Below are 12,542 nucleotides of genomic sequence, written 5' to 3' on the forward strand. Positions count from 1 at the left end.
TACTAAGGAGATTGGTTACCTCCCTGGTTACCTTCAGGAAGTGGGTGGGAACAGGGTGGAAAGAAAGGACAGCTGGGTACAGGGTAATAGGGCTGAATGAGAGAGCAGTAATTCCCTGAATATGCCTTTTTTAAATAGCTCTGATTCTTAAACTTTAGTAATATTTTATATGCCTAAAATGTAAATAATTAAAATTAATCCAAATGTGGAAAAAAAATAAAACAATACGAATAGTAACAAATGAACCTAACTGTATTACAAATGAATAGTATTCCCACCCTGAAAGGAGGGGAGAAGAAAAGAATTAACCCAAGTACCTTTGGAAAACATTTCTAGATACTATAAAGCTAAAGGAAAAAAAAAGAGCTATACACAAATACTGTACTTATTAGTTAATAAGGTTTTTTTTTTCCTCACAGAGGTAGGGATTGGTAATTTTGAAATTGCTGTATATATTGTGTAAATATATTTTGGGTAATGAGAGCCGGATTTCTCTCTGTCAGAGAATGTAGTTAGAAATGAGTGAAGGAGAAGGATTAGAATATACCCTGTAGTGGTGGATTGAAATTGAAAATGTCAGTATGAATTCATGGTTTTCACACAGATGGACAGCTACAGAAATAAACGTGGATATGTGTGTATATGTGAGTATACGTCCATATCTTTTTTGGCTCTGTCCACTGAGAGGACCCAGAAGCAGTGAAACTCCCACAACAGTGAGCAAACCTAGTGCCCAGATACTGATTTCCAAATAATATTTTTTAAGAGGAACCAACATTCCATGGAAAAAATGTTTGATTCCAGGGCTGGGTTAAGAAAAATACAGGATGAGCCTAGAGCATCTTATGGTACCAGAAGTAAGATAATGCTCCAAAAAATTATAGAAATGTGTTAGAAGGATACTGGAGACATACTGGAGGAGGCTCAATGGCCAAAGCTAGGATAATTTGAGCAAGAAAAGAAATAATAATGGTATTGAATAAGAACCCATAGGATAAATGTCCAAGAGTCCATGCTGATATAAATAGATAAATGGGATAGAAGGGATTCTTCTTGATAGTAGAATTCCAATTAATAAGTGTAGGTGGAATGATGAAAATAGAAACTCATCATTAGACAAATACAATAGTAATAATTGTTGCAAGCAAGAACCATCAATGGATGCTCAAATTTAGTGGGTGGAAGTAGGATGAGAAATGAAAAATTTGTATAATTTAAAAGTATTTCCACTCAAGATACTTTTTAATTGCAAAAGAAAAATATTAACTTTATAATGAAGAAACCCAGTTGACTCTACCTTAGTCAAATGATCAAGGATAGCATCCCAGGAATAAGACACATCAGTATCATGTATTCCCTGACAATGATGTACTGAAAAGGCACAACTACTTCCAGGTATTCTTGCCAAAAATGCATAATCTAATTCTAATCATGAGAAAACATCAGATAAACCCAAAGTGAGGAATATTCAACAAAGTAACTGACATTTCTAAAATGTTAAATTCATGAAAGATGAAAGAAAATTGAGGAACTGTCACAGATTGGAAGAACCTAAGGGGACTTGGAAATCAAATGCAGTGTGGGGTCCTGGATTGGACCCATGACTAAAACAAGGACTTTAGTGGTAAAATGGCATAATTTGAATAAGATCCGTAACTATTGTTTTGTGTCATTGAGTATTGTGTCAATGTTCATTTCCTGGTTCTGATAGTTGTTATGTACTATAACAGACTAGGGGAAGCTGAGTATACAGGAACTTTGTGAATTACTTTTTGACTCTTCTGTAAGTCTAAAATTTTTCAAAGTAAAAAGCCAAAAAATAAAAACAAAAGAGAGGTCCTCAAAAATAATTCTTCATCTCCATTATGAGTATTCACACACTTCTATTTTGTTGTTCTAAGCAAACATCTCCTTTTTATAATATTAATCGTGACTGTATAGAACTCTGAAAATACCATTTTTTCTGGTTGCCATACAAAGGGGATAGGAAAAAAAATCAAATGCAGAGTACTGGGTATTCAGTTTGCACACCCATTATCCAAAGTGAAACATCACCAAGGAACCCCTACACCTCTGGGCTTTTTCTCTTTGGCATAGCACTGAACCGAGCCACACAAGTCTGGGCCTGCCAAAAAAAAATCTGTGCATCCAAAAAAGATGCCTCACTCATTTATGCAGTTTAAATTTTTATTGGTCCTCTTCCATCAGAACCAAAATAATCTTTTTCAGTATACTGTCTCCTGCATAGTCATTTTCCTACCTAGAAATATTGTTGGTCACATACTTACCTTGTGGCTGATGGTATATTTCATTTGATGCTTGTTTTAATACCAAGTATAAAAAGTATATATCTGTTCCTAGCTTCACCTTTTGGAACAATATGCTACTGTGTCATTTGTATGTTCTTTTCAAATTATGCAAGTTCTGCATCTTTAGCAATTTGTGAGTATTATATCTTTAAGATGTAATACTTAATCCATGGAAATAAGAGATCTAGAATATTGGCTTATCACTATGGTGTGATTACTGTGACATGTAAGATTTTGTAGCTGATTTTTCAGCACTGGTACTTTGGCCATATTTAAATAGAAAATGAATGTAAAGTTTAAAGTTTAAACCAAGATATATTTCGTTAGATACATAATGCTTTTTTGAGTCTTCATTACTTATCAAATGTTTATTAATCATCTTTCTGGGAGGGGTATATAGGAGTGATCAAGCCATATGATGTCCATGCTTTCATGAAGTTTATATTTTATTGCATATAAGGACCACATGAAGTTATTTCAAAATTGGCTGCTTCTGTGTTTTTAAATGGAGCTTCTTTGCATATGAGGAAGTTATTTGATCACATAGTGAGCAACCTTATAACTTACTAGAGAATATCATTTTGCCTATTAAATTTTTTAAAATCTTGGGGATTTTCTCCTATCCTGCAAGCTCTGTTTTCACTATGAAATATTTAGTAACCTCTGTAACACATGGTAGATATGCATCATTGATGGATTTTGGCTTTTATTGCTTACCCTATTGGAACAATTAATCCATATTGAAAACCCTGCTCTCTACCAGAACAAGCTTGTTTTTCAACTCTGAGGCATTTTCTTTTGGTCTACAGATGTTGGCTGAACAGGCGTCAGATTGATGGGTCTTTGAACAGAACTCCCGCTGGGTTCTATGACCGAGTATGGCAGATCCTGGAGCGAACTCCCAATGGTATCATTGTAGCTGGGAAGCATTTGCCACAGGTACAGCCCCATTATATTTGTATCATTTAAAGGGACCTAAGGGCATAGGGAATTCTTTCCCCCTCTGCATTGCAAATAACCTTTCTGCTTATCCCGGTTTTTAAGAGTGTTTAAAGGAAGGGTATCCAGATACCTGAAGGGAGGAAATACTAGAAAGTGAGATACCTAATCAATTGGATTGGAAATATATTTTCCCAGTCTGAGTTACTTTAATTTTAGTGCCCCTCTATACAAAAGCCTTGCTTTACCAAATGGATATTTTGCTTAAAGTTTGTATTTAATCAAAAACAATTTTGTGTTATTATATTTCAGATGTTTCAGGGAAGCTCTGTGTTGAAAGGAACCATGTGCCCAAACCTTTTGCCAAGCAACTGTCTTTCCCTTATTTATTAGTGAACTTAGGGTTTCTTATGTTGGCATTGCTATGAATGGTGGTACTTCTTTACCACCAGGTGATAGTGGGCTAGTGCTAGGGGACCTCACAATTGGTAAAACATACATTCAGAATACAGAACCAAATCAGAACTAAGAAGCAAGTTGACTTAGTAATGCTATGGATAAGGAAAGGACTGTGAATTTCAGTGAATGTGAAAAGTGTAATAACTCATTAGGTCAGGAGATAATCATTTAATTTACTCAAGATATAATTTACCTTTGGTCCAAATGAATTAGTGCCCCCTCCTTCAAATGGTTTCCCAAGTTATATGAACTGGCCTGCTTCTTTGATTTAGTTATTTTGTTGAATACTGACATCTTACTCATTCTGCTTATACACAAAACATGAATAATTAGGCTTTTTGGAAATGGAGTACTGTATTTGTTCTTTGTGTTGAAACATCAACCAAATTATTTTTGATGAAGGTCTTTATACAAATATAGTATTCTTAAATACACATACCCACACTCATTTTGTTTATACACACACAAACACACACACATACATACATACACAGAGTGTTTCTGGAAGGACCCACAAGAAATTGGTAACATTCTTTTCTTTGCCTTAGGGAAAGGGAACCGTGGTTATAGGACACAGGGTGGGCTTTTCACTGAAAACCTTTTTTAACCATTCAAATTTTGAACTATGAATCTATGACTTATTTTTTTAATGAATGAAACCTGTTAAAAAGTATTCTTTTTTTTTCAATATATGAAATTTATTGTCAAATTGGTTTCCATACAACACCCAGTGCTCATCCCAAAAGGTGCCCTCCTCAATACCCATCACCCACCCTCCCCACCCTCCCGCCCCCCATCAACCCTCAGTTTGTTCTCAGTTTTTAACAGTCTCCTATGCTTTGGCTCTCTCCCACTCTAACCTCTTTTTTTTTTTTCCTTCCCCTCCCCCATGGGTTTCTGTTAAGTTTCTCAGGATCCACGTAAGAGTGAAACCATATGGTATCTGTCCTTCTCTGTATGGCTTATTTCACTTAGCATCACACTCTCCAGTTCCATCCACCTTGCTTGCTACAAAAGGCCATATTTCATTCTTTCTCATTGCCACGTAGTATTCCATTGTGTATATAAACCACAATTTCTTTATCCATTCATCAGTTGATGGACATTTAGGCTCTAAAAAGTATTCTTAACAAACTACTGAGTGGTTGTATTTGGTTGCCAGTATAGGTGCCCTATTCCTTTCCCAGATGCTCTGTGATCATTGGGTGGAGCAGCACTGTCTCCTATGAGCAGGCAACAGGCTTCCATTATTCATGCTCTGCTTCTTCTGTTAGGCTTTGTGTCTACATACAGTGGACTATGGCAACCTTTTTGTTAGCTGCTTTCCCAGCCCCCACTAATACCTACCAGATTTTCATTTAATTGTCTGATTGCCCAGGCCACTTATATTTTGTCTTCTTTCTTTCCAAACATCAATAACAGCAGGTGCATGTCAAGTATTTTTATATTTTATATATATATATATATATATATATATATATATATATATACACACACACACACACACACACACACTTTCTTAGGTGCTCCTTTAAAATCCTCACAACAATCTTTTGGTAGAGGTACTTTATTATTCCCACTTGACAGATGAGGAAAATGAGGCCCAGCAAAGTGATTTTCCCAAGGTCATACATCTAGGAAGTAGCTGACCCAGAGTGTGACACCTATCCCCTGCCCTATCCCTGGTAATTTGACTTCTAAGCCTTTTGTCTTAACTTTTCTGCTATACTGCCTACCCTAAGTTCTTCCAGAGAGTGGGAAATAAAGCAAGTTTGATGTTTCTTCTCTAGATTTATCATAGTTGCTATGATAGCTAGGTGACTTTTCAAATGAGATATATTAAAAGGAAATTGATATGAAACCATGACAGGATTTTCCTTAACTTCTGTAGCCCTACTAATCCCATTGCTAGACATATAAACAATTATAAATACTGTGTTCAACAAATGGGCTTCACTTTCCCCAAATTAGGTACTACCTGTAAACATTAATAATATGTTAGATTATATTGAATACAGAATACAGTAGATGGACCATAATGAATTACAGGGCTGGTGCATTATTATACCAGGCCAAACAACTTTGCTGTTACTTGATTTCAAGGGAACTTTCCTGCTAGATCCCATTTGGAGTAGTAAGTAGATACACATTGTTCTGAGGCTACGATCAAGTTCACTGTAAATCATCAAAGTAGAAGCAAATAAGTATGACTCATCATTTCTTCATCTCTGGTAATAAGTCTGGTGACTACATCTGCTTTCCAACATACAAACCTAACATTTAGAGCCTTCTCTTCAATCCTTTGAGAGTTATCCACCATGCCCAAATTTGGATTTGGATTTGAGTTTATTTGATGCTTTCATTTGGTTTGTAAAAAGTGAGTGGAAGACTATGCAATACTCTCATTTTAAATGAAATATAGAGAGTAAATTCTTTTAGCTTTTTTTCTGTGTTTTCTTGCCATTTCTACATGTAATGTTGTTTTTGCTTATTTGTATGCATTTCTATGCTGCCAGCTCAGAAAGGATCTGCCACAGAAATGATGTAAATCAGTAGCAAGTGACTTACATGGTAAAGTGTGACAGCAAGCATAATTTCTTGTGTTAATTCTGAAAGCAATATGTACTCTATTTGTTGTCTCAATTTTTGGCTGTTCCTTTTGTGTATTGAAGTGGATTTCCAAGATAGCCCCTCTCTCTTAACACTTGTATAGTGAAGATAACCACTAAAAACAAGAGGTTTAATTTATCACAATAGTCAGCTGATTGGCTTCAGTAGTTTGACATATATAAAATCCAGTCATATAGCTGAAAATGCTAAGGTTTTATAGAAACTCAAAAAGATTGTTGATTAGAAAATGAAATTCCTTGCTTCAGATTCTGTGTCTCCCTCTCTCTCTGCCCCTCCCCTGCTCATGCTCTGTTTCTCTCTGTGTCAAAAATAAATAAAACCAGGGGCGCCTGGGTGGCGCAGTCGGTTAAGCGTCCGACTTCACCCAGGTCACGATCTCGCCGTCCGTGAGTTCGAGCCCCGCGTCAGGCTCTGGGCTGATGGCTCGGAGCCTGGGGCCTGTTTCCGATTCTGTGTCTCCCTCTCTCTCTGCCCCTCCCCCATTCATGCTCTGTCTCTCTCTGTCCCAAAAATAAATAAAAATGTTGAAAAAAAATTAAATAAATAAATAAATAAATAAATAAAACCATTAAAAAATTTTTTTTTAAAAAGGGGCGCTTGGGTGGCTCAGTCGGTGAAACGTCTGACTTCAGCTCCGGTCATGATCTCACAGTCTGTGAGTTCGAGCCCCGCATCGGGCTCTGTGCTAACAGCTCAGAGCCTGGAGCCTGCTTCAGATTCTGTGTCTCCCTCTCTCTCTGCCCCTCCCCTGCTCATGCTCTGTCTCTCTCTGTCTCAAAAATAAATTAAAACATTAACAAAAATTAAAAAAAAGAGAAAATGAAATTCCTCTATTAGGTGGAAACCACAGTGTAAGAATGCATGTTAATATTGAGTTATTGTTTTCCAGCAACCAACCCTGTCAGATATGACCATGTATGAGATGAATTTCTCTCTCCTTGTTGAAGATATGTTGGGGAATATTGACCAGCCAAAGTACAGACAGATTGTTGTGGAGGTTTGTATTTAGAAATGTAGATTGCTGAAGAAATGCTTTCTATCTGTTCCCTGAAAACTAACATAAAAGAAACTGCCCAAGAGACTAGGAATTCTACTCCTTACCTATCCCGATCTCCTCTAGTTGAGTCCTGGAGGATATAGCCATCCTTGACTCAAGTCAAAGTACATGAACAATTCAGTGCCCTTCAATGGCAAGTGCATGAATGCCACTAAAAAACAGAGGAAGCAACCTTATCCTGTTTGCTTTAATTTCAGGGTTTTTTTTTCTGTTTAGAGAAACAGCACATGACTATTATATAAAGTTTTAATTCAGAAAATTACAGAAAAGAAAAAAATTCCCCATACCCAGTAGCAATAGATCACTGATGTTGATATTTTGAGGGACATCTTTCCAAACATCCTTTGTGAACAGAGAATACATGTAATTTTGTACTGTATCATTATTTTATATAAAGTTAAATGCTCAAATACACACACACATCCATGCACGTGTATACATGTGCTCTTTTGCCATTTTAAAACATTATGCTGAATACATAGAGAATTCCCATAATGAATGGATTTAATACATAGTCCATCTTCACTTTGTGTCTTTTTCTGGGTAGACTTTGTGTCTCTTGTGGGTAGGTAACATGTCTTAGTGATACAGAAGATCTCAGTAAATGCCAAACTGGTTGTGGCACCTGAAATGCAGCGTGTCTGGACCTACAGCCAGAGTGGAGTGAGATTCAATCCTATCTCAGATGTGCCAGGATTCATAAACAGTATCAGCAGCATGTGGGAAGTCAGGCAGACTGGGGTCAGAAAGAGATGGGGTTATTGGAAAGCCTTCCTTGTGCTGTTAGCCTTTCAGTGTTTAGTGCCCAGCATCTGGGACCTACAATGGACATGGAGGTCCTTCTTGTTGACCAAAATGAGGGTCCCTTTGCAGAAGAAATTTTTCTTCAGAACTAGAGCAACACTTCATATTCTCCTGGCTAAATCCCTGCCCCAAGATTTTCCACATTTTGACACCTGAATTTTTCTGAAAGTGTTGCCTTTGGTTCTTTCAGGTTCTGTTTTGGAAGCATTTAGTTGAAGTACAGTCAGGAAGAATCCCAAATTTGGAATTATGAGGTCTTTTTTCCTGTTCCATATGCAAAGTAGGAGGCATAATAAAGATCAGAAAGTCTTTACCAAGCATTGTGTACTCAGACACAGTCTTTGTGTATAATGGTTTGTCATCTAAAAAAATGTCAGTGGGGCACCTGAGTGGCTCAGTCAGTTAAGCGTCTGACTTTGGCTCAGGTCATGATCTCGTGATCTGTGAGTTTCAGCCCTGCATCGGGCTCTGTGCTGACAGCTCAGAGCCTGGAGCCTACTTCAAATTCTGCATCTCCCCCTCTCTCTGCCCCTCTCCCACTTACACTCTGTAAGTAAGAGAGACAGGGAGAGTTTGAGAGAAAGAGACAGTAGAAGTTGGAGAGGGGCAGAGAGAGAGGAAGACACAGAATCCGAAGCAGGCTCCAGGCTCTCAGCTGTCAGCACAGAACCCGACGTGGGGCTTGAACCTACAAACCATATATCATGACCTGATCTGAAGTTGGATGCTTAACCAACTGAGCCACCCAGGTGCCCTAAAAAAGAAAAAAAAAATTAAAATGAATGTTAGTACTTAGGATGAATGTATGAGATAGACAAACAATAGGATGATGCATTAAACTAAGTCATGTAGACCAAATAGTACTCATATCAAAGAGGTCAGAGTTAGGTGTATTTTTTAAAACATAACCATACCCTGAGAAACTACTGTGATGTCACAGTATTATACTCATTTTAGGGTGCTGGGCTCCAAGTCATTTGATTAGAGGCTCCACTGAACTCTCACCTGCCTTCTTTGGCTTTGCTGCCTACCACCTCTTCTAGGGCAGCCTCCGCTCCACTGGACACTGGTTTTAGTGTTTTGCCAACAAGGATTAATGCCCAAAGGCAAGAATGTTCAGGCACTTTGGGTGAACAGGGCACTATGTACTACAGACAAGATTAGGAAAATCATTTTTCAAAGTTCTTAGTTTCATTTAAGTAAAAAACATTTCTGCTCAGCTATAAAGATATATACAATGAAAAAAAATGTGCAGTTTCCAAACAGAACTTATGCTACTAGTTTTTAAGATTAGAAAGATTCCAGGAGCGCCTGGGTGTCTCATTCGGTTAAGCATCTCACTTCAGCTCAGGTCATGATCTCTCAGTCCCTGAGTTCGAGCCCCGCATTGGGCTCTCTGCTGACAGCTCAGAGCCTGGAGCCTGCTTCAGTTTCTGTGTCTCCCTCTCTCTCTGGCCCTTCCCCTCTCGAGCTCTGTCACTCTCTCTCTCTCTCTCAAAAATAAATAAACATTAAAAAAATTTTTTTAAAGATTAGAAATATTCCATTCACAATGATCCAAAAACCTGTCATCGTGCAGAACACATTATGGAATATGAGGATCATCCATTAGTCTGACTAAAGAATGAAAACATGTCCAGGCTGTGTTGTTTTTATGGTTCATATAATTGGCTTTCAACGTCTGTCTCTTCTAGTTACTAATGGTTGTATCCATTGTACTGGAAAGAAACCCTGAGCTAGAATTTCAAGACAAAGTAGATCTAGACAAACTGGTGAAAGAAGCATTTCATGAATTTCAAAAAGACGAGAGTCGACTAAAGGAAGTTGAAAAACAAGTAAGTGGATAAAACAGCCTTTTATAGAGTTTTTTCATTGTCTCAACTCTTCAAAATATCCCTAATCTCTTATCATTTAACTTACAAAACAGATTTATAGAGTGCAAAATGTAGTACTCGAGGGGCAGGGAGGAAGTCTGGCTTATTTGAGGAATTAGTGATACGTTTTAGTTAATTACTAGTCAGTTCAGCTATGAAGCTTTGACTAAAAAGAAAACTAGGAAGACATAAATTTCCTTTCTATAGTTAGCAGTTAAAATTGTTTTACCAGAAAGGAGCCATAGATTCCAGAAGACTATAAAATTAAATTCTGGGGAGGATGGGAATGCGTAACAGGCTACCTTGGTGCTGTGTATACTACTAATATAGTCCCTTCCAGGCTCTCTGTTTAATATTTTATGCTCATCTGTAAAAAGGTTCTTTAAGTAAATAAAAATTATCAGCAAAGAGAATACTGAAAACATCTGTCTTTGTTTTATATGCTGAGAAGATGCCTTAGGAAAATGAAAGAAAAGCTCAAGATTCTGTTTTCCACAAGGAAATCTTTCTGTGAATTTATTTTCCCCCCTAGGCTGACACTGATTCTACCTGTCAACTCTTTACAAACAAAAAATCAAACGACTTGCTTACTGTTTTCCTTTGTAGGATGACATGACTTCCTTTTACAACACTCCCCCACTGGGAAAAAGAGGAACATGCAGCTATTTGACAAAGGTTGTGATGAATTTGCTGCTAGAAGGAGAAGTCAAACCAAGCAATGATGACCCATGTCTGGTTAGCTAGTGAGAAAGGTGTAAAAGGCTCTGTTGAGACATGTTTTCTAGTAGTGTGTTTTTTGTGTTGAAGCTTAGTTCAGGTCACCATTAATGTATGGACTGAGTATGTTGGTGAGGTGGTTGCCACGTCTTTGGCAGAGCCACTGGACCTCTTGCACTCCATAGCCAATCTAATGGTAAGAAATGCTGTAACTAGGTGGAAAAAAGTTCTGATGATTATTATGCCAACTACAATAATAATCTTTACTGAATGATAGAAATAGTTTATGAATTGAAAGTTCACTACTGCATGTTTTATGATCAAATAACTCATCAAAATGAATCTTTGCTCTTTGGACTAAATTCCCACCTTACTGCCATTAAAATGAATTTGTCAGCTAGTGATGCATACTGGATATTGAAAGAATGATGAACTTAACTTAGTATCATTGTTATACTAAAAAAGATATTAAAAATCATAAAAGCAAATCTGCCAGCTAATGTTTTGATTCTCAAAAACTGCATTGTTGATGAAATTTTAGTATACAGAACTATTGTACAACTTTTACCTTATAAACATGACTATAGTTGTGTATTTGTGCTGACTTTAGGGGTTGGACTAAAATACAGTGTAATCTATACCTGATTAGACATTTTTCTTTGAGCTCTTACTAAAAATATGGCATATGTAAGATTTTTCAGAAGTTTGGACTAGTAAAAAAAATTGAAAATCATTAAATTTTACTTCTGAATTAATGAATATATCTGGATATATCTTTTTGTTCTCATGTTCACGATATTAAGTTTATTACTCCTGAATATTTCCATTTAATTGATCTGGAGATAGAATGGAAGAGAATATATGGTACCTACCATTACACATATTTTGCTATGAAATTTACTTAAGCAAACTTTAGTAAAACTAGAAAATAGATTAAACATTTAAGTTTTATCAATTTATTTCCTTACTGAATGTTATAGTACAGCCCATTAGTTTGAGCCATGGACCCAGGAAAATCATTTTTCTGACCATTCTTATTATGGAACTATCACCTGAGAAGTGAAACTTGTTACACAAAGAATGCAGCCCATTTTTAGAGTCTTGAAAGGGCCTAAGAAAGATAGGACAAGTGGCTTCAGTAACAAGTCAAATTGATATCAAATAAATGGATGTTTCAGCACATGGGAAAAATTGCAGAGTCAGGTACGTTTCTCATAACTTTGAAGTGTACTGCCTGGATCTCGCATAAAAAATCATACATGCACTGGTTGGCAAAATTGAGAAGAATGAGGTAAAATCTAACCTTATAGAACATCTTAAGGAGAGCGATATGACAAAGAAGATAATTACTTCATAAATTAAGAGAGTTTATGAAAAGATAATAATGAACCTTGTTTATAAAAACAAGCATACAAAAAACCTTAAACTGGAAACCCATGGAGAATTGAGGACTGACACTTCATAGCTGGAGAAACTGGAAATAAGAAAAAAAAACCCTGGAATATTTAATATTTGCTGAAACCTAATGGAAGGAAAGTGTTGTATTTTTAAGAATTTTTAAAAAGTCTGATAAGCTGAGCAAAGTTGCCATAAACCTGTCACTGTCTTTATTGAAATCAAACATCGAATGCAAATGTATATTTCCTGAATGAGTTTTAGTTTCCTGCTTATATGTTACATATGCAGAATTCTAGTTTTCCCATGTTGCTGAAGGCATTCAGAATCTGTGACATATGTACCAACTTTGTATTT

General features: G+C 36.6%; 1 protein-coding gene across 8 annotated transcripts in view; it reads left to right on the forward strand.

Moving 5' to 3' along the window:
• PHKB (phosphorylase kinase regulatory subunit beta) overlaps positions 1-11,547 on the forward strand; it is a 276,065-nt gene extending 264,518 nt beyond the window's left edge. For all 8 annotated transcript variants that reach the window (XM_043600811.1, XM_043600810.1, XM_043600812.1 and 5 more), the window contains 4 exons: positions 3,119-3,248; positions 7,228-7,335; positions 9,894-10,034; positions 10,680-11,547. In XM_043600811.1, the coding sequence (XP_043456746.1) occupies positions 3,119-3,248; positions 7,228-7,335; positions 9,894-10,034; positions 10,680-10,817 (517 nt within the window). In that variant the 3' untranslated portion in view covers positions 10,818-11,547. The remainder of the gene's footprint in view (positions 1-3,118; positions 3,249-7,227; positions 7,336-9,893; positions 10,035-10,679) is intronic.
• The last annotated feature ends 995 nt before the right edge of the window (positions 11,548-12,542 follow it).

The sequence above is a fragment of the Prionailurus bengalensis genome, chromosome E2 (genome assembly GCF_016509475.1).
Source record: "Prionailurus bengalensis isolate Pbe53 chromosome E2, Fcat_Pben_1.1_paternal_pri, whole genome shotgun sequence".
Taxonomy (NCBI): domain Eukaryota; kingdom Metazoa; phylum Chordata; class Mammalia; order Carnivora; family Felidae; genus Prionailurus; species Prionailurus bengalensis.